This window comes from Drosophila melanogaster, chromosome 2R, assembly GCF_000001215.4.
Source record: "Drosophila melanogaster chromosome 2R".
Classification (NCBI taxonomy): Eukaryota; Metazoa; Arthropoda; class Insecta; order Diptera; family Drosophilidae; genus Drosophila; species Drosophila melanogaster.
Window position 1 is genome coordinate 5,511,810 of NT_033778.4, and position 22,588 is coordinate 5,534,397.

Genomic DNA, 22,588 nt, shown 5'->3' on the forward strand with positions numbered 1-22,588 from the left:
TTGGATGAAGATGCATGGTCACTCTAATATGCGATCAGACCTTCTCCGCTTCTCCGAGTATGCAGCGAGTGGGAGAGGTGGGGAACGCATTGACGAACAGCTCCGTGATAAGGTGGTAGGACTTTTTGTATATAAATAAATAGGAAGGCCATAGTCTATTTTAGATAGCATTAGGGCTCGAGTAATACTTATAAAAGTATTGATTTTTATATATAGCAGTACTTGGAACTTAAAAATGTAGTAATATTAAAGCGAGATTCAAAGTTGTTTTCTAAGATTAATGCAATGGTGTTCAGAATTTAGCTTTAAGTCGAAGGTTATACGCAGAATTTCTAAGTGGTATACACTTTTAATACAATTATTCCTATACATAATCTTAGGAAATGTACATCGTTGTTTCTGTAGTAGCTTAAACTTATCTGAAGAAAGCGAAGCACTTGGGAAGGCTCCCCACGAATCCAAGTCTTCCAAAATGTTCCTCTGACAATGTCGAGGTTTTTTATATTGGTAAAAATAATAGCGTCGTCAGCATACATGGATATCTTTATGTTTTTATGTCTTTTCAAAGTGAAACTGATTTGTTCAAAAGCTACAATGAAAAGCTACTACTGACTGTGGGGAGCCTTGGGGGATGCCGTTGAATAAACTGTTTGTTCGGAGATGATGTTGACTCGAACCCTGAAGGTGCGGATGGCCATAAGCCCCTTAACAAGGTTCGTAAGCCTCCGAGCTCGGGTCTACAAAAACTGCATGTAAACCCACGCAATCGATTTCTTGTTGAAATACGCAACAATGTGTCTAGTGTTTATTTTTGAATGCTACCTGATTATGGGAGACCAAGCTATGGGGGCCGATAGACCACATTAACCTACCGCCTATTATTTTTTATATTGTTTTACTTAAACATGACGGAAGAGAAATCGGACGGAGACTATTTATTTCATTAGGCTCTTTATTTGGATTGGCTATGAAAATAACAATGGAGGAACTCCATGTCTGTGGGTAGGAGCGTATGTGTTTGGGCACCCGGGCAACTTGGTGGTTTAAGCACCCCGTTTTACACTGTAGCTACTCGAATCACTATTTCACGTTCGAAAATATCCCAATTAGCTTTAAAAGTATTGTAAATTGGTAGAGGAGGTGTGTAATCCGGGCTAAAAACAAAGAGAGGCACATTGATATGGGGAAGTGGTCACTCCCATGATGATAATCTAAGGAAGCGCAGCTACAATTTGTGCGGATACCATTGAGATGTCGACATGGGTGAAAGTACAGTGTATGAATAGGTGGGTTTCTGAACCATTCTTGACCAGTACCAAGCTTCTTTCCGCTATGGCCCGTTCCAAGATTTTACCACGAGAATTTAAATGGCGAGATCCCCAGAGCGAGCTCCATGAGTTGAAGTCCCGTAACATTATAATGGGGTTATAATTGGATCTGGTTGAGAATGTCATTAATTTTCCTAATAGTGAAGCCTTGGAATGAGGGATGTACATATGTGTTTATAATGGTAACTATATTACCAATACAAAGCTGTAAGGCGGAACAGAGAAAGTGATGTGTCGTTTTATGAGCACATCGGCGCCTTGCTTGGCCGACGCGTTTTAAAGCAGGTTGGGGCAGAATAAGTTTTTGAAACTGTGAGGTAAGTGTGTTTCTTGTAGACATATCACATCTGGCGAGTGTTCTCTGATCAGAAGGGTAAGCTCGTTAATATTACTAAAAATACCATTTATATGGTAATGGACATTATAAGTATAAATGGCTGGGATTTAGAGATTGCACAGGGATCGGCGCGCATTTTACCGTGTGCTTGAGGGGCTATCTGCTTGTCGCAGCTCATGTTTGAATTTGAGTTTGTTGTTGTTTGTTGGGTTGCTGCTGTAGCAGCATGAGAGGTTGAGGAGTTGATCAAAGTTTTGGGTTGTTTTTGTTTTTGTATAATGCGGGCTTCTCGCATACTACATTGTTTTTGTTCTGAGTAAGGTATTGTGGGCATTGAGAAGAGCAGGCCGGATTATATATAAAGATTGAAGGTTTCGGGGAGTTCGGGGAACTCCTCCGGAAACTTATCGTATGGACGATTTTTCTTGGTTTTGGCGCTGACGTTAAAAAGACCACAGAACGATAGAAAAAAAACACTGACATCCGCACTCGAAAGGAGATAGTCAGTGACTGCGATGGGTCAAATACAGTGGTATTTGGTGGAACTGGTTCACTACAATATATCCGACGACCTACAAACACGGAGTACCACCCAAAACACCCACTCAAGGCTTTTAATCATGGTGGACCTAAAATCGTGGTATGGCCTTTTTTTTACAGTGGTACGAGTCCAAAACCTATGATTTATGTTATTATAGACCGCATATGTAATTATGCTTAGTGATTTCTTACTGTCATATGCTAAATGGAATATGCCCTTAAAACATGGACATTTCAACAGGATAATGTTCCGAAACACACAAGCGAATCGGCTAAGAATTGGTTCACCCAAAATAGAATAGAGGTAATTCCATGACCACCACCAACTTCCGAATCAAAACCGATTGAAAACCTCTGAGGGGCATTAAGCAATATGTGTCGAAGACCTCCCCGACGTCTAAGCGTTGCCAGGACATAGTGGACTTCATGCCGCGTAAGTGTAAGGCTGTGCTGGCTAACAAAGGCAATCCAACCAAGTATTAGACCCTAATTAAAACATTAATAAGAAAAGTTAAGTTAGTTCTAAGTCAAGTTGAATTTTGTTACTATTTTTTTTTTCAGTGAACATCAGAATTTCTGCCTAATATGTTGTTTTAATTTATATTTTCTAAACTATTGAAGAAATGAAAGTGAAACATTTGATGAATTGTTTGAAATCAAATACCTAATTATATTATAAAAAATTTTGCTAATTAAGACTGTAAATCATAGGATTTTTTATCTTAAACTCGCAGGTCCCAAGCACTGATATTTTAATGAACACAGCTGCGTATAGTTTATATAGTCGGAAACGCTTCATTCTGCCTCTTACATACACACGAGTAAAGGGTAGAAAAATTGATAGAAAGGAAGCAAGGACATAATTAACTAAGCGGCTAAGTCTTTCACATGCATACCTTAAAGCCCAAAATCCCTGATAATGAATTTCAAGTGATCTCATAAAAGGAAGGCTTGGTCTAAGAGTATACCGCTGGTTGAAAGGCCACGGAAAACTGATGTAGTCCGGCGGTTTTTCCGCGGAGTCCGGAGTCCGGAGTAGAGTATCAGTTTATTGCCATACGCCGACTTATAGATAAAGTTATTCCGAGACCGCTACGCGAAAGCGCATTCGTGTATCTTGACGACCCGCTGGTCTGTTTACCTACTTTTGAAAAATACTTAGCTATGTTGTTTAGCCAGGTCAGTTATACGAATTGTCTGAATAACAATAACTAAATGGCAACAGCACCAGTGCTTGTCACTCCTGATTTTAAAAGGCCGTTCACTATTCAATACGACAACGCGTAAACTATTGGAGTCAGAGGAGTCTTTTTTCAGACTGGTGTCTGGATCGCATATGTGTGAAGTAATCAACTAATCAAGGCGCAGAGGGATTACAGCATAATTGAACTGGAATGCTATGCTGTCATTGTCAGAATCACAAAATACTGTACTTATGTTTAGTCAGCGAACACGATAGCCTAAAATTGCTTTTAGTCCAAATGGATTTTTTAGATAGCGTCTTAAAATACAGTCTGTAATGTACAATTCAGTGTTTATGTTAGTCTAAATTTGCTTATGGGACAAACGAATTTGTCAAGGAGTCGGTTTTATAAGTTGCTTGGAAGGTCTGTACCTGTATGAAGGATAGTGAAGGAGTGTAGAGTATGCAAGACCAATCACCTTTGACCTATGGAAGAACGCGAGTCACACAAATGACAGCATCAAACGATCGAAATTGGTATTCCCAAAGTAACCTATATCCGCTTTAAAGAAAAATCAAGCAGAGGAGCTTAGTTGTTTATAAAAGAAGCCACCGGCAAATTAATTAAGAAGGGGGACAAGTTGTTTTTAAGAAGAAGAGCTTTACAACTTTATAAAATTTTAAAAATTAAATTAATTAATCCCACCTAGAATAGCACTCTCTATGTTGTATATCGGCCTGTTACTATTCTGCATATTACTACCAATAGAATGTAGTAATCCTTTAATGGCGGAGGTATTATTCACCAGCTTCTGTACTGTAGCTGGAGCTGTTTACCCCCTTGCTGTATTGGTCATCCTTACAATGAAAATATTAGACCGATTATAAGCCGGATTTAATCCTTTTAAAGAAGCTTTAAAGGATATTATCGAGGGCTGAACGCTTACCGAAGTAGAATTTCTATGCGAGTGATTATGTCCGTTGTACTAACCTTTTGATACTCGAAGCCGACCTGGATTTGCTATTAATGTGCTATTAATTTGACTCAACTTACTATTATATAAGAAGTTCGTGTATAACAAGTCCTTTCAAACTGTTACACTTTAAAAAGAGGGTTCTGCCACAAACAAAACATCTCATGGATATAAACAGACAAGAGACGCAATTACAAACGTAGAAAAAAGAAAGCAAACCTACATATATAATAACCCACAACAGAACACTATCCGCCATAATGCTCAATATAAAAGGCTAAGCCCAGGGCTATCACTACCCATAGGCTGTCGACCCTACGCATCTGCAGCGCCTTCAGTGTCTAACGAGGTTAAGAGTTGCTGGACGCATTACCCAATCTCCGACCTCAATCTAAAGACAATAGAATAACAAGATGCGTAACGCCATACGTTTTTTTTTTTTGCGCACAATTTTTTGGTGCAGGATCTAGAGCTGGCTCCAGGCTCTCTTGATTTTTTCTTCAAAAGCCAGAGAGCGGAGAGCTATAGCTTGCCTATATAGCCAAAAGCTAAACGACCACTGTCATATCACTTCAAAAGTTCTTAGACTTTAAATCTATATTCTTTTTGATTAGTGGGCAGTGATTTTTGATTAGTGATTGTTCGGTGTTTATGTCCGCACTTCGTTTCTCAAGAAATCCCTTTAGCAAAATCAGTTTCCATATTTTTATTCAGTTTATAAATATTAATTTTTAAATGCAAGCTTGTATTATTTTTATAAAACATATTTTTATACCCGTTACTCGTAGAGTAAACGTAACGTAACAGGCAGAAGGAAGTGTTTCCGACCATATAAAGTATATATATTCTTGACCAGGATCAATAGCCGAGTCGACCTGGCTGTGTCCGACTGTCCGTATAAACGTCGAAATATCAGGGAAGAGGAACGCTGTTATCCTTGCAGGAAAAATCCGAAATCATAGCTTTTTATGAATGCGGGCTGTCTTTTCATAAAATTACAGAAAAAAACGGTGGTCATCGCAAAACTAAAGCCAATTTTATTAAAAACTAGTAAAATTATAGAAAAAACTGCAAAGGTGGTAATAACAGTGCCTTTAACGCGGCAGATCGCAGGTCCTCCTCCAAAATTCGAGAAAAAAAGTTGTGAAAACCCGAGCAAATCGTTGATTCAAAGGGTGATTAAGAAAGCTAAACATTTAAAACACGAAAAACAGAAAAACAAAACCAGGATTGAGTTTTGCTCGAACTCATAGGACCTGGTCTAAGGAGTGGCATTATGTTGTATTTTCGGACAAGAAGAAATTTAATCTGGAGAAACCAGACGGCTATAGTCATTGCTATCATGATTTGCGTAAAGAGGAGCACATTTTGAATCGCTTTCACAGTCTGGTTGGGGGTGTCATGGTATGGGGCGCAGAAAGAACGCGAAAGATTATAATTGTGTATTAAAAACTGCATTTCCCTACTTTAAAAACGTTTTTGGGAATCTAGAATGGCATTTTCAGCCTTAATACAATAGAAAACGTGTGGGGATGGTTGGCAGGGAAGGAATACGAGGGTGGTAAACAATATGCCACTCAAGAGGAATCGATACAAAAAATATAAAATATATTAATTTCCTTTAAAAATATTCTAATCTAAATATTTAAGTGTTAAAAATCATCAAAAAACTTAAATTATCGTAGAGGGCGCTAACCTGATGACCCAATTTTGACTTACCCATTTATGGATTGTTTTTCTTTTTTATTTAAATAAAAATCTATAAACAACAAACTGAATCCCATATAAACATTTTATTTATAGAATTGTTCAACTGTTAAGGGAAAAAACTTTTTACAGGTTTCTAAATATCTCACATCAAAGATTTTTGCTCAAGGGGCGCTACTTTATAAGGTCGGAAACATTTCCTTCTGCCTGTCACATATTCTTCAACGAATCTAGTATACCCTTTTACCCTATATGGAACGGGTATAAAACGGTTAAGGCGATGAAGGATGTTAAGGTTGAGGTTAAGATCTGTGAATTGATGCACAGGACAAAATATGCAATGCCGCAGCCGCAAGCACTTACTTACATGTATATCGAAGTGCTTGGCAGAAAATTAGTTCGCATTTTGACTGTAATCAGTGCAACTACAGAATACAAATCAAAAGTTAATTGTGACATTTAATCAATTCGTTTACTTGCATTATGTAAGTCCGCGCATATGGTGGATTTAATTTTTTGTGTTTATTATATGTGTTGATGTAGCTGTAGTATAGTTCTTGTGGCAAGGGACAAGATTTTATTGATTTATACCGTTGACACGCCCACTCTAACGCACGCGAACCGCCCAAAACTACCAAGAGCACACTTTTGAAAAATGTTTCATTTCTTAAATGATATTTGTCTTACCAGTTTCTATAGATAAAATGAAATATTAAAAATTTCCCCCTCGCAATTCCCCTAGTTATGTAAAGCGTGCTCCTATTTTTGAATATTTTATTATACTAGCCCAATAAAGGGTATATGATAGTCGGGGAACTTGGCTATTGGGTTGTCTCTTGTGTGTATTTTTTTTTTTTTATTATTTATTATCCTGCTTACCAAAGGTAGCTTCTTTTACTTTATGAAATATTTAGAATTTTATATTTGAACTACCATATTTGTTTACCATGCCAATACCTATTACGAAAAACAAAAACAGTTAACGGTTATGAAGTGCATCCAAGTGTAGACATATTGGTTAAAAATATGATTATTAAAAGACTATAATAAACCAATTACTTATACAAATTTTAAGAAATTCGATCAATTTCCAAATTGCGAAGCACAGATGCAGCCAAGTCAACTTAAATTTATTGAAACGTAACCTAAACACGTTGTATGCATATATTGCTGTAACACCGGTCTCTCTCTGTGACGTTAAACAGAGCCAAAAAAGCTAGCTCAACGATCAGTTTGTTTCAGTTAACTCGCGGAGAAACTTCGTCGGGGCAAGAGCTTAAGCTTTAAGGAAAATTGAAAAGTCGTATTGCTTGTTGGCTTGTTTTGGTTTATCGGTCTAAGTGTCATGTGCTAATGAGATAGTTTTGGAAGAGGTGCCGCATTCTTTTCCAATTGCATAAGGTTTTATACCTAGCGCAGTGCGAAAACTGTTAGGATGAAATATTTGTATTTTACAATTTATTAAAATGTGTGTTTAAAAGTTCGTTTACCCTGGTGAAAGTGTGCTAACGGTTTCGTATAGCTCCATATACTGTCGTGAACAAACACAGTCACAGCAGTAGCATTACTGCTGGCCCTCAGAAAGATCATCTCACTGCAATGCATATGCATAGAGTATTAAAGTGCAAAAAAATAAAATTAACATGATACTTTAATAATCGAAGTATTTGTCAACTAAAGCGTGTCCCACTTTTTAAAACTTTTGAATCCACTTATACACTGGTACGAATAACCCGAAAAAAGGAACATATTTTGGATTATGATTTCATCTAATTATATGAAATTATACAAAAACTGCAATCGATACGGTAACAGATATTTAGATGAAATATAATTTTGACGTTCTGCGTCAATTTTTGTAATATAATGTCACATATGTATAATTATAATAACATATTAAATAGAATTGCAAGGATAGAAGCCAGGTCTTACACTTTGGGAAGCCGAACGAAGTTTTTGTTTTTTGATATTGATTGCAAGCAAGAAAGAAACTAACGGTATCAAGCCAAAGAACACATGTTAACTATGTTATAATTACACAATCGTGATCGGTTCCTATTTCTATATCTATTATCGCCTCAGCCGCAATGTCTATACCATGTACATACCCTTAAATCATAAATGGTATACCACAGATTATTGTACAGTAAGATATTTTTTTGTTATTATACCCTGTCCATCCCCCTATCCGTATGAACGCCTTGATCTCAGGAACTATTAAAGCTATAGAGTTTTATTAAACTCTTTAAACATGAAGATTCCAGAGGCATAGACGCATAGCAAGTATGTTACCGCGCCCACTATAACGCCCACAAACCGCCAATAACTGTCCCATACACACTTTTAAAAAATGTTAATTGTTTTTGTCTTGTAAATTCTTATTGATCTACTGCAACGCTTTCACTTTTTAAATTAAATAAAAAAATATTTAGAAATGTTGAAATTTTTTTTCGCACTATCCTAGTTGCGTAACGGGTATCTGATAGTCGGAAAACTTGAATATATTGGGGAATAAAATGAGAAAATATTACAAGTTTTAAGTGTGGGCGTGAGAGTTATTGAGGAATTGTGAGCATTAGGGTAGGCGTGGCAAAAAGTTGTTTGGCATATCGATAAAAATTTAGAAGACTAATAAAAAATGAAAAAAAAAATTTTTCAAAAGTGTGGGCGTGGCAGTTTTGGGCGGCTTGTGGCTTGGCATAACGTTTTTGGCATATCGATCGAAGTTTACAAAACTAATACAAAGATAGCAAGGTATTTTGCGTTGGACGGGATTTAGGAAGTTGCACTTATTGGAAAATAAATATTGTTATGTATTAAACATATTCATTGTATAAAATGTGATTGTGTCTCCTCTTATGTAAATTAAAAGATAATTGTTACTTCATAGGCAATCTGCACTACAGTAATTAAAAAAAATCACGTTTATTGTACCCACCAAGCTTAAGCAGTTGCTTAGACGCACTAGTTTTTTGATTGCTCGTAATCTAAACGTAACGGCTCATGATATAGTAGGTCATAAATTTGGATGATTATGATGCAAAACGTTTTAATCAAATCTTAAAATTTTATGAACCAATACCAATTTTAAAGCCAATTATGGGAAAACTGTTTCTGGTTCGGTAAGTTCTTAAACCCATGGACTTTAGCGAAAGTTATCTTTCGAATGCAAGTTTTCATATATTTTGGTATTTTTTGTAAAATTTAGTAAATTAATCCTATCGATTTAATTATACCTGTTACTCGTAGAGTATGTAACAGGTAGAAGGAAACATTCTTATCCTATAAAGTACACACCTGTGTTCAGAAAAATAGCAGTGCGAGGGAAACTAATTAATACAAACGTATTTTTCCATGTCCCTTTTCGGAATCGACTTTTTATTCCACTTATTTTTGTTAAATGGAATGTGTATATAGGGAAAAAAAGAAAATCCGGTTAGTTTTTCATGTTTTCCTTTTTTTATTTACATTCTTAAGCGAAATCACAACTTTTAGTCTGTTCATAAGAATAGCAGTGTCTGGTTTTACCAACGTAAAGTCCCGAAATGATCAATATTTTTTAAAAAGTGAAACTATTGAAGAAATAAAAGTGAAACATTTGTTAAGTTGTTTGAAATTAAATACCTAATGATATTATTTAAAAAAAATTCCCATTAAATGTGTAAATCATAGGAATTTTGTATCTTAAACTCTCAGGTCCAAAGCACTGATATTTTTATGAACACAGCTGTATATATTCTTCATCGAAAGCACTCTATGTCTGTATGTATTTCCGTCTGTCCGGCCTTATGAACCTCGAGAACTCAGGCAATAAGCTATAATATGTTCTATAAAAGCTAGAAGGTTGAACAAACCGAATCTAGAGAGTTTTTTTTCGGAACGCTACCACGCTCTTTGCTTTTCAAAATTAGCGAACGATTGGCGAGAAAAGGAGCCGGAAGAAAGGAGGAATTAAATATATAATAAAATAAATATGATATAAATAAATATTATTAAAAATAACTATTTGTTAAAAAACTTATAATCCGATGCTCTAAGAGCGGCAGAGAGTTAAGATTACAGATAATAGGATAAAGTCTATTATAGTCAGAACATAATACTCTGTAGGGGTATATAGGGTTATGTAGTTTCTAGTAAATCTGCTTGAAACAGAGAAGTTTAGAGACTAACCATGCCAGGACTAACAACTTCACCACGAATAAGCTAACAAATAAAAACTGTTGCAGGCATCGTTTTACGGTAAGCTAGGGTAAATTAATTAAAAGTAGTCTACTGGATGGTAAGCATGCGTTAATATATGGTTTGCACATCACTTTAGGCGCTTCAGTCCGAGTGAACTACGTATTGAGGACTCCAAACAGGTGATGCATAATAAACGGACGGACTATCTAAATGAAAGGTCTTGGTCTTTAACTACTTTTTAAAAAACCAAGCACACCCGTGCCATTCAGATAACTTAAAATCCAATTTGAAAGTTCAACACGGAAAATTAATAAATATAATTTCTTTACTAGAAGAAAATGATTAACAGAGTCGAATGTTTTACTTAAGTCAGTGTAGATTACATCTGCTTGGAGATTATTTTTGAAGGCCTGTATTACGACTTAAGTTAGCTCCAAAGGTTGGTGGTTGTTGATCTGCGTTTCATAAAACCGCACTGACATGGTGATATAATTGACCTACAAAGGTGTTGCAAATGAGGAGTGATAGCATTTTCAAAAAGGGCTAGCCGACAATTAGAGATTTCTCTGTAATTGCTTGCTGTAATTTGCTACCTTTTTTATGAAGAGGAATCCCAAATGATTCCTTCCACTTATGGGGGAACTGTGAAGATTCCGGTGATAAGTTAAACAGTTTCAGTAGAGGCTTGCAGAAGGCTTCCGCACAGAACCTAAGCACAAAGCCAGGGATTCCGTCGGAACCTGGCGAATAGACAGGCTTAACACGCTGAATATCGTAAAGCAGCTCGGTTTCGTTTGATATCGCGTAAGAGTACGGCTGTTCGTAATGATGTTACGTCGAATACGTTGTTTGAAAAAACTTGGCAAATAGATCGGCTATTGCCTGATCTGATGTTACCGTAGTATTTTCAAAAAATAGAAGTGTTTCGGATCCAGTGCGAAGTGGAACTTGCAACGTTTTAAATCGTTTTTGTAGCACTCAGCACTAAGCACGGTAAAATTTAATTGAGCACTTAAATATTTAGAAGGGATAGACTGAGAACCGGTAGTTTTAAATAAATAAAGTCTTGACTTTAGATTTTTTAGGTCTGTCAACTATTTATTAAAACAAGGAGGTTTGTTAGAGATTGATGGATAGTATATCGAAACACAAGAACCAAAAAATGTTTAATTGCGATATAAAAAATATTTATGGCATCCGCCATTATGTTGCCGAAGTAAAGATCTGATCAATTAAAGCCAGTTATAAAATTATTTGGCCTCAGAAAGTCTGCATTTCGAAAACAATGAATTCGCTGGGTTGACTTCTACAACTTCTCTTTTATTGCCATACCTATGTCGATAGTCACCTCGAAAGTGGGATGATGTGGATCTTCAGATTAAGTAAGAGGTGCTACTCTGTACAGAAACACACTTTTAGGACTTTCTATAAGACAAAGATCCAATAGTCGACCAAAGGAGTGTTCGATTTTTATTCTGGGGACTACGTAGTCCCATCACCTAGAACTACCAATTGGTCCCTATTTGAGACGGATTGGATAGCGGACAAATGATTTAGACATTCTGGGAATTCAGAAGACGGCGGAATGAAAGAGCATGTAATAAAAACATATCAATCGGAAAATGTTTATTATTTAGTTGTTGGAATGGTTTTTAAGTTTTAAGGATAATGTAAAATTTAAATATAAATTTATTAGACTAATATTTTATAAGAAATAGTAATGTTAATATGTTGCTCTTTCGTAGAGTCTTAGTTCAGAGTATACATAGATTACGAAACGGGATATTTCGAAAAAGCAAAATGTTGAATTCTAAAGCACGCGGAAAATATTCCGAATAAGAGAAATCTCTTCAGTCGAGTACTTTGTCTTTCAGTTAACAGTTACCTAAATAGGCAGCCTTTCTTGAATTTGCAAGCTTATAGTTCCCGAGATCTCGACTTTATCGCACAGGACATATATTAAAGTTTTTAAGAAAAATTTAGATGGTGTGAAGTTTTGAATGGTTTTGTAATTAATAAATAATACGATTTTGAAACACTGTATCTGGAGAAGTCAGCATGCAATCCTGTTATACTTTACGTTTTATTTTTTTTATACGTTTATTTATATATACCTTATTTTTCGATTTCGATTTGGGCGAAATCTTTCTTAGGTGCCCTAGCAAAACATTTCGAGGCAAATCGATAGCAATTTACAAGACTAATGCAAAAATAAAAAAATATCAAAACATTTTTCGAAAGTTAAGGCATGGCAGTTTTTAGCGACTTGCAAATGTTAGAGTGGGCGTGGCAAGAGTTGGAAAGAAACTTGCGCTGCGTGTATGGGTATGGAAGCTGCAAGCTTAATCTCAACATTCTAGCTGTTTTAGATCCTAAGAGCGAGACGTTCATACGGACAGACAGACATGGCTAGATCGACTCGGCTATTGATCCGGATCAAGAACATATATACTGCTGTTTCATACTTTTGAACGAATCTAGTGTACCATGTTACTCTACGAATAACGGGAATAATTACTTATTGGCTGTGTGCTATGTCATTGGAACTTTGCATAGCATAATATTTTTTTAATAACATTTTAACATTGTAGATTTCAGGGGGCTTATAATCACAGGCCATAATGTTGTTTATAACATTAGTTTTTTGTAGATGAGAAGTAGTAAAATGTGTGTGTATCTTTGTGTGTTTCTTGTTATTTGAGGAAGTCCAATGTACTACCTGTGGACTTTTAGATGAAACTGTATGACATTAAAAGCTCATTTAAATAGAACCGCTTCAATTAAGTAATTTTAAGCGGTCTGCTATACGGTCGATTAAAAGATTTACTTACATAGCAAGATAGCTAGATACTCCCCTGACGTGAAGACAAACAGTTTATAATTAAAAATCCCGTGTGTAACTTAGAAGTATAAGTCCGTAATCCACTACATTTAATTAAAACTTATTTAATATCGTAAAATTTTCATATTAACTATTGTGAGGAAAACAATTTACAATGGGTAAAATAAATGTATTATTTCGCTAGCTCCTGTAAAATACCTCAATAATTTTCTATAATAAATCATTTTTCGGCATGATATGATATCACTATAGTCACTATATTTATGCTCTTTATTAAATTCTGGGGCGTCCTGTTTTCCTGTTTTCCAGCTTGCTGCCCTAGACCTAAAACAAAAGATAATGCTATAATCGAGTTCCCCGACTATCAGATAACCGTAACTCGGCTATTTGAAATGCAAAAGGGAAATGTCATAATTTTTTTGGTATATCGATGGATATTAGGGAATATTTTGTATTAGCTGTGTGAATTGCTATCGATAAGCCAAAAAATTGTTTGCCACGCCCACAAACCACCCAAACCTGTTACGCCCACACATTCTCCGGGGTACTGTTTAAAAACAAAGATTTAAAAACGTGGGCCAAAAAACTTGCGCTGCGGCTATGTCTCTAAAACAGACATAGAAAGACAGACGGACAGACAGAAAGACGGGCGGGCAGGGTCAGATCGATTTGATTATTGATCCTGATCAAGAATATATATACTTTATATGGTCGAAAAAGCTTCCTTTTATCTGTTACATACATTTCAAAGAAATATTATACCCTTTTATTATTGTTTTTCAAATATTCTATAGTTATATGGTTTTGTTTAATTTAAAATCAAAAATATATATATTGTTAAAAAACTCAGAAAAATAATAGAAACGAAAATTGCTTTTATTATGTACAACCCTTTGTATACCTCTCGTTGATTTGTTAATTAGTATTTAACGATTAAAGGAAAGCGTTCTCGTCTCCATGAATAATATATTTTTAAATTCAGAATCAATAACCGAATCGATCTTGTCATGCCCGTCCGTCCGTATGAACGTTTAGATGCTACGCCACTTTGTATTGTGACGTTGCCACGCCCCATGTTATGTCCAAACCGCATAAAACTACCACGATTTCACTTCTAATGTTTTGATAATTTTCCATTGGTCTTGTAAATTTCTACCGATGTGCCAAAAAATGTTGCCACACCCACACTTTTGAAATAATTTTTGTTTATTTTTTTCGTTATATAATTTGATATGTAAATTTATATTTACGTTGTATGACGGTAAACCGGTAAAACATTTTGGCCAAATCCCATCCAACGCCCACAAACTGCTAATAATTGTCAATTTATATAGATCTGCCAAAAATGTAGCAATTTCTCATTCCCACTCCAAGCTTGTAATAGTCGAATATATCATGTTTTTTAATTACATATCTACTGTAAAGGTATTTCGGCTTGCGGAGTCTATTTTCCTTTCTGGTATAATTAAGATATTGGTTTAAGTTTAAGGGTATACGCTTACCGAAGATAGCGGCTTAGGAATGAATATTTATTTTTCAAAATAGTTAAATGAGCTGGTAATAAATGGACTAAATAACAGCGATTCATGTATCTAATATCTTCTTGTCATTTCTACGTTTTATAAATAAATTTGTTGTACTTTTGAAAAATACTATTGTAGTAAAGGAGGCCTATCAATTAAGTCGGTGTAGCCATTTTCCTTCGTTTCAATTGATTTTCAAAGTATAGTTGATCGCCTTTTGATTTAAAAATTTTGCAACCGTCTTTAATATATTGCTTGTATCTCATATCTGCTTTTCAAGTTTTCTAAGAAAAATTAAAATGTAATTTATCTGTGTTTTCTTTTTTGTCACATTCTCACCAGTAAAGAAAAAAGAGTATTACAGCTATGGCTTTTCAAAGTATTTTTGTTCTCGTGTAATAATCTTATATACTCAGGGGCAATATACTATAATCGCTTAGACTAAAGCACTTTTTCAGCATTAGTTTTTGGCGCTGAGTAGTAAAAAAATGCAATTAGAGACTAGGAAGTATGGGTTTGTTTTAAAAGGGTCTTCGTTTTGGAGTTACACCTTTTTATTACCCAGGTGTGTGTTGCTTGTTTTTGGGTGAAATCCAGTTTACTACCCTGTTGACTTTTTGCTAACACTGTACGACATTAAAAGTTAATTTAAATGGAATCGCATCAATTATATATACATTATGTAATTTTGAGCCGTGTACTATACGGTCGATTAAAAGACTTAAATAGCAAGCTAAATAGATAAAAAGTCTATTAGGCCGAAGCCCACGTACTGACCTGACGTCGCGACAAATGTTTTAAAATAAAAAAGCCCGTGTAGAACCACGTCCGAAATCCACTAAATAGAAATTAACTTCTTTTTTTTAGCAACATGCTTAAAAAAATTGCATTGTTTCTTATTATCTGGAGTTGCGGCACATTGGCTGCGGACATCCTAATGGCTACGCAAGGTAAGAATAGTTTTAGACTTCATAATTTTTGATTTTTGGTATACCTGTGTACTTCGCATTTTAATAGTTAAAATTCGAAATTGTAACTTCTTTAAATTGTTTCCCCAAAAATGCCTTCTATTCAATTGAAATTGATATGCGTCTATATTGGGTTATTGATTGAGTATTTCATTTAACAGTTAATTCTGATAACGATAGGATATTACCTCATCATGTAAATAAATTATATTGAGGTTTTCCTTAAAGTATATTATGCAACTTTATTTTCATACACCGATATATTCCAAGGGTGCTCACTTTTGTTTTGTTTTCTAATCGTTATTGCTATTAATGCATATTACACAAATAATTTTTCCTACTCATTTCATTTGATTGTTCAACAACAATGTCATTGTCCAAAAGTCAAAAATCGTTGAAATGAGTTGTACTTTTCGTTCCCGGGAAAACCTATTTGTCAATATGTATTATATAGTATACATATATGTACATGTGTATGAAACGTTCACAAAAAGTTTCCGTTTGACTAGTGATTAAAAAACAAAGGAGCCTGTCCAAAATGTTTTACATTTACCGATATGAATTGGCAAGACGAATAATGTAATGAAAAATTATTAAAACATTTTTGAAAAGTGTGGGCTTATCAGTTTTGGTTTGATTTTGGGCGTAGCAACTTCACTAAACAAGAGAGAATGCTATAGTCGAGTTCCCCGACTATCAGATACCCGGTACTCAGCTAGTGTGAATGTGTGAATGTGAATGATATTGGGAAATAAAATGAGAAAAAATTTAAAAACTTTTCCAAAGTGTGGGCGTGACCGGTTCGGCGGCTTTAGAGCATTAGAGTGGGCGTGGCAAATAGTTTTTTGGCAAATCGATAGAAATTGACGAGACTTATCAAATTATGAAAAGTGCCGAAAAATGATTTAAAAATGTGGGGTGGCAGTTTTCGGCGGTTTTAGGGCGTTAGAGTGGGCGCGGCAATTTTTTTTTTTTGCAAATCGATAAAAATTTCCATGACTAATATGATTATGAAAAAAATTTCCAAAAATGGTTCAAAAGAGTGGGCGTGGCAGTTTTGTGCGGTTTGTGGGCGTTAGAGTGGGCGTGGCAACATGCGCTGATCTCGACGTTCATACGTATGGACAGACAGACGGACATGGCCAGTTCGACACGGCTATACTAATCAAGAATATATATACTTAATATGGTCGGAAACGTTTCCTTCTGCCTGTTACATACTTTTCAACGAATCTAGTATACTTTTTTTCTCCACGGTATAATTAGGAAAAGCTTCCCTCTTACTTTATTTTTCTAGTGCTTGCAAAATAAGATAAGCCTATTTTGTGTACAAAGTAAAATTATCTTTTTAACAATTTTCAGGCGGAACGAAGTCACACAAGATACCATTCTGGGAATTGGCTAAGGGATTAATATCCAGGTATATATGAAAACAAAAATTATTTAAAAACTGTTTGTATAATGTAATGTTACCAATATTTATTTAGTTTGGAAATTTGTTTTTTTGAAGTATATGTTATTTTTCCTAAGTTATAACTATATATTGTCCCCGTATTGTATTGAGTTAAGTGTAGTTTTCAGCTGATTGAGGTGAAATTTGTCTGCGTGGCCGTATATTGAAAGACAGTAGTCTATCTTGTTGATTATAATTGGTTTAATGATTTCGATTAGGGAGGGGGAGTTAGTATTGTACTTAACCGAGGAAAGATGTTTACCTATGCCTAGCGGATTTCCGAGATTGCTTTTATGTCTGGGAATGTGAGAGTGCCACTTAAATTGATGGCAGATTGTGAGGCATAGGATTTCGACGGTGCCTGATATTGGGGGGATATTGGTTGGGCCTGTGATAATTTTTCCCATGAAGTTATACTTGTAGAAGATTTGGATGATTTGACACTTGTCTTTTGATAAGACTGAGCCAGAGTAACAGGGGAACTCGACTATAGCACTCTCTCTTGACTTAATTTGGACCACTGTAAAAATAAAACAAAACCAAAACTTGCCTGCTTGATTTTAAATGTATCACTACAGCGCAGTCTGCTGTATTAGATTTCGATTTTGGAATAAAGGGAGAGTAATCGAAACACAAGCACAGTAGAGAACAAAATCATTCGCGAAAAGACCCTAGTTTTAACAATTACGTGTACAAAATATAATTATTAAAGAATTTATTAAAAACCAACGCTGGTTTTTACAAAAGCTAAAATAATTTCGGAGCCTTATGGAAGGATATTTCAATAGATTATATTCACAGCTTGGTACTTGTACCGAAACGTCTTCAAAAGGTGATACACGCTAAGGGAGGGTAAATTCCTTATTAAGTTATAATTTTTTAGTCGATTTTTTTCTTTTCAATTTATGCCATTTAAATAATTTGTCTATATACGTATGCCACTGCTAATTTAAAAATAAAAATAATTTTTCCTAAATCAGCAATGATTTGTTTATATTACATAATTTAATTATAAATTAAATTATATTAATTAATTTAATTATTAAACAATTTTCTTCAAGTAAACAATGAGTTACAAACAAATATATTTCTAAATACTTATGCCCAATAGTGTATTTCAGTTTTTCGTTACAAATGTTACGGCAAGTCTAAGATGCACCATTTGCAACTACGGTTGGACCAAAGAAAGATGCGTAACGGTTTGGCACTATGCAGCCACTTTTTTGGTGACGGCCAAAATTGCTCTCTTTCCGCTCGCTCACGCTGAAAGCGTAAGAAATCTAAACATAAAAAAAATTGCTTGTGCGAGTAAAAACAAGAGACGAGAACGTGTATATGTGTGCGTTTGTGTAAGAAGACGATTTTCTGGCCGAAATTAATTCTGATCGAAGAAACGAATTTTCATATTAGGGGAGTTTTGACCAATTTCGTAGGAATATGATGAAATGAAATAATAATTAAAAATTCACGCCCTGACTATTATAATTTTAAAGTTTTTTGAATTCGTTTGTTATGATCGCTGCTCGAATTAGCTACCGTTTACATATTTATATTTATGTTGATAATTAATTATTTGTAATATACATATGTAATAATCGATACCCAGGGAACACCACGGGGAGACCATTACAATTGTAATGAGTCCTATATATACATGAACTTCGCGTTTATTTTTCACTACTTATCGCAATTACTATTTGCGCTTATATTTCCGTTTTTTACTATTGCAACAAATTTTTGAAATTGTTATAATTGTAACTTAAAAACAAAAATTTTCCAAAAAAAAAAATTGTATAAAAATAATACGTTTTAGAAAATACTGTTTAAAAAACTGTTTATTGCAAAATTCGTATCTTGAGGTACGAAGTGTGGTCACAAGCACTCAACTTTTTATTAATTTTTCACACGTCGCAAGCTGAATACTGTAATGACAAATATTCTAATATAGTCATTTTTGAAATTTATTTTGAGATATTATGATTTGGCTATTACTCTTTTTAAGTTATATTTAAATAATAATAACGTTAAGGCAATGCAAAACAAGAATTTTTCGCATGGTGACAATTGATCAAAAATAATATAGATTTAAAGTCCAAGAACTTCTAAGGTGAAGGGCATATTTTGTCAAATTTACGATGCATGAGCATACGTGTGCACACATAAAGTTGTCTGCTATCACTGTATGCGTAGAAAAGAGCTGTTCGCTGTAGCGCTCTCTCGCTCTCGAAAAAAAAATTCCAGAGAGCCTGGAGCCACCTCTAGAGCCACGGCGAAAAAATCGTATGGTGTTACGCATCTTGTTATTCTAGTGTCTTTGGTTGGACGTATGTTGGAACCAGGCTTCAATAAGACTGAGCTCACATTTTGTTGAGCTAATAAGCTTTTATATTAGCAGTTTTTAAAAGACGAGGTTTATTTGTCGATTTCGGAACGATATGTCTATTGAGTTTAGCGAACAAGAATTGAATCGATGCGATGCGCACGAGATAACAAAAGCGAATTGAGAGCGATTTAATTACAGAGCGATCAGCAGAACGCTAAGCCAAATTGTAGATGCGAGGGTACAAGAATAAGAGCTCGAAAGAGCTTGTAAAACGAAGCACACACCTCGTCAACCCGTGTTGTTCTGTCCAAATAACACTCACTTAGAGTGTAAGGGAATAGAAGTAAGGTCGAAATTTGAAATCGTTAAGCGCACATGCGTGATCTTCGTCCCGCCGAAGAAAAAATTAATTATTTTGTCACCAAAGTTATCGGTTTTGTTTTTTAATAAACTAAATAAGAATTTCATGGCGCCCCCGGGTGGATTGTAAGACCGAGTTAGCAAGAAATGTCCTTATATTGCACGCAGAATAAATCGAACCACAACAAACAAACTGTAGAGTTAAAAGAACAGTAAGAGTATACAAGTGATGTTTTAATACATTTTTTTAGATATTTCACAATTTCCAACAGATTAATTTGCGAATCGTAAAGATGAAGATTGTAATTTTAAATATAGAGTCTAACCGCTGGTTTAAGCAAAACAACAAAAATCAAAGCGCCGGAATTTACCGCTCCCTTTATGTCAATGTAATTGTGTGATTGCATTTTTGTGTCGTTGACAGTGTTCGCACCCTTTTACAATCCTGTTCTCATCCTTTTTTATCAGTTGTCAGACTAATAAGGTTTAGCATTGAAGGTTTAAACATAGCATAACTACGGTTCACTCCCTTTTACTTGCTGAATCTCCTTGCGTCAACTAAGAAATTTCCTTTCCTTTTATAGTAGGTTCTAGAGTGCTTATGAATGGGATGACGTTTGGTTTGGGCTGTTGGTACCAAGATGCTGATTCCTAACAAGAAAATGTGCACCTCCTTGGATTGCCATTACTTTCTTCGCACCATGAGCGACTTAAACTTTACAAAGTATAAATATAAGAATCGCTGGTGGCTGGGTGACCCGACAGTAACCTTTCGAAAACCCATCTCCTTTGTTCAGTCCAATCACAATGATGGCGTATTAGGCATTCGGCGAGTGCAGACGTGTTTCGTGCTGCTCTCCAACTAATGTATAATCAACTAATAAATAAATCACAAAATCAGTGAAATTAAAATGCAAAACGAAATTCGTGATCAACGTCAATGTGAAATAGACGCGCGTCGGCTCTCTTCAATCAAAAACAACGCGTATTTCTCGTTCGTTTCTACGGAAACGCTCAAGCCCTTTCAAGACCAGAGAGCGAACTCTTGCTCTCCGTCGTTGCCAAGAACAGTTCCAAAATCTTGGAAATCCACAATGCCGCAACCAACAACAAATTACACACATACTCCGTTAACCATTGTAGGCAAGCCTACAATCCAAGTGGCCGCCCGAATTCGGTCATGCAGACTGGATCGCTACGTTTTTGCAAAACGTCAACGGAGTCCGCAACATACAACAGGTAATAGAGCCAAAAGAAATTGTGGTAGCGAAATAAAAATTACTACTACCAACAATAAAAACAGGTTTGCACTGCTAGCAGAAAACGCAAGCGAGGAAGCTAATAAAACGACAGATAGTATATCTCAAAACCAAAGCCTTCACCAATATACATCAAAGAGATTACTACGAACGCTAGCAAATAAAATAGTTCGGATAATAATAATAATAATATCGCAAACAACAAATGTCACGTTATACCTCTAAGAAGCGAAAAAATTCAAGAAACTAAGCTTCAGGTCAAAACCGAAACCAGTTTCATGCGGTTTCGAAGTTTTTAAACAAAAACGGAAAAAATATTACACGTACCAACTCAAAAGCAGTAAGGGCTGCAAGTGGTACTAAAAGATATTGAGCCTGATGTCACACCCGATGAAGTTACGAATGCACTTCACGAAAAGGGCTTTAAGGTTAAAACAGATATTAATATTCTTAATAAAGATAAGAAGCCCCAGAGCGGTTGGGTTGAGCTAGACCCACTAGCCAAACATTAAAGAGAAAAAAACTGTACCCAATTTACAATCTCAAATTCTTATTACACCGTAAAATTACTGTAGAAGATCCACATAAGCGTAATAGTCCAGTACAATGCTCCGACTGCCAAGAATATGGCCACACATATTGTACCCTTTCTACCATCTGGCACTTGCCCGGCTAATAAACTTGATCCAAATGTGTACATTGTGTGCCAATTTCCGGGGATCTTAAGAGTCGCATGAACAAACGAAATGCTTCGGCAATTGATACCCTCTTCCTCCAGTAAGCACCATACCGGGTGTTTCATTTGCCAGTGCCCTAAAATCGGGAACGGAAGGTCCTGCGTCCAAAACAGAGTTCTCAAAAGCGCCGCAACCTCGAGCCGTGCCAGACGACCTGCAACAACCCACAAGTGCCATTGAAAAAATTAGTTAATCATTCCAAGTAACGATGACGGAATTTATGTCGTTCATGAGAACAACAATGCAGGATCTTACTTATGCCTTAGTTCAAGTATTTGCATGTCGACATTCAAAATAAAAAAATGTCCTCACTTCGTATATGTTTGTGGAATGCGAATGGCGTCTCAAACAAACTTGATCTCGCTAGGGTCTTAAAAGATAAAGAAGTTGACATGTTGCTCTCAGAGACCCATCTAACCAGCCTATGCCGAATGTGAAGAGTCTTAAAACTCCCCACAAATCTCGTGTAGGGGAGTGGCCCAGCAACCGCCGCGATGCAGGGCGGCCAGGGCAAAGCGGAGAGACCGTGAATTAACGGTACCCCGTTAGGCCTTGGACTCGAGAGGGCCAAGGGCACAGGTGTCGAACGGTAACGGTGCGGACGTCGGACAGGCACAAAGAAGACGCACCGTCAACTAACGGTACCGCTCTGGACCTTGGACTCGAGTTGACCAAGGGCACAGAGGTCGACCGGTAACGGTGCGTTCACAAAGAGGACGCACCGTGAACGGTACAACTGTTGAACCTTGTACCCGAGCTGGCCGTGCGAAAAGTGGAAATAACGGGATCCCCGCCTATAAAGCTCAAGGCAGTCAGGATAGTCGAGGAGAGTACCGGCGCGAGTCGCGCGGTCATCGCGCAGTCGGAAAGGA

At 35.9% G+C, this 22,588-nt stretch overlaps 1 protein-coding gene across 5 annotated transcripts in view, besides 21 other annotated features; it reads left to right on the plus strand.

Annotated features, from left to right (window-relative positions):
- Window positions 1–2,173: part of a mobile genetic element that runs on past the window's edge.
- Window positions 1–2,973: part of a mobile genetic element that runs on past the window's edge.
- Window positions 1–22,588, plus strand: part of Ugt50B3 (UDP-glycosyltransferase family 50 member B3) — a 52,870-nt gene that overhangs the window by 15,136 nt on the left and 15,146 nt on the right. Inside the window, exons 1-3 of one of the 5 annotated variants that reach the window (NM_165437.3) lie at window positions 7,272–7,877; window positions 15,484–15,566; window positions 16,947–17,004. In NM_165437.3, the coding sequence (NP_724418.3) occupies window positions 15,488–15,566; window positions 16,947–17,004 (137 nt within the window). In that variant the 5' untranslated portion in view covers window positions 7,272–7,877; window positions 15,484–15,487. Of the gene's footprint in view, window positions 1–7,271; window positions 7,878–13,067; window positions 13,252–15,383; window positions 15,567–16,946; window positions 17,005–22,588 lie in introns of those variants that run through there. The other 4 variants (NM_165438.3, NM_165436.3, NM_001273781.1 and 1 more) reach the window with 4 other exon arrangements.
- Window positions 4,625–4,712: a mobile genetic element.
- Window positions 4,756–5,037: a mobile genetic element.
- Window positions 5,133–6,907: a mobile genetic element.
- Window positions 6,245–6,305: a mobile genetic element.
- Window positions 8,248–8,573: a mobile genetic element.
- Window positions 8,580–8,809: a mobile genetic element.
- Window positions 9,363–9,804: a mobile genetic element.
- Window positions 9,841–9,915: a mobile genetic element.
- Window positions 10,009–11,874: a mobile genetic element.
- Window positions 12,430–12,701: a mobile genetic element.
- Window positions 13,425–13,530: a mobile genetic element.
- Window positions 16,233–16,823: a mobile genetic element.
- Window positions 17,514–17,541: a mobile genetic element.
- Window positions 17,688–17,775: a mobile genetic element.
- Window positions 17,802–18,150: a mobile genetic element.
- Window positions 18,224–19,354: a mobile genetic element.
- Window positions 19,641–19,694: a mobile genetic element.
- Window positions 20,635–22,588: part of a mobile genetic element that runs on past the window's edge.
- Window positions 22,151–22,588: part of a mobile genetic element that runs on past the window's edge.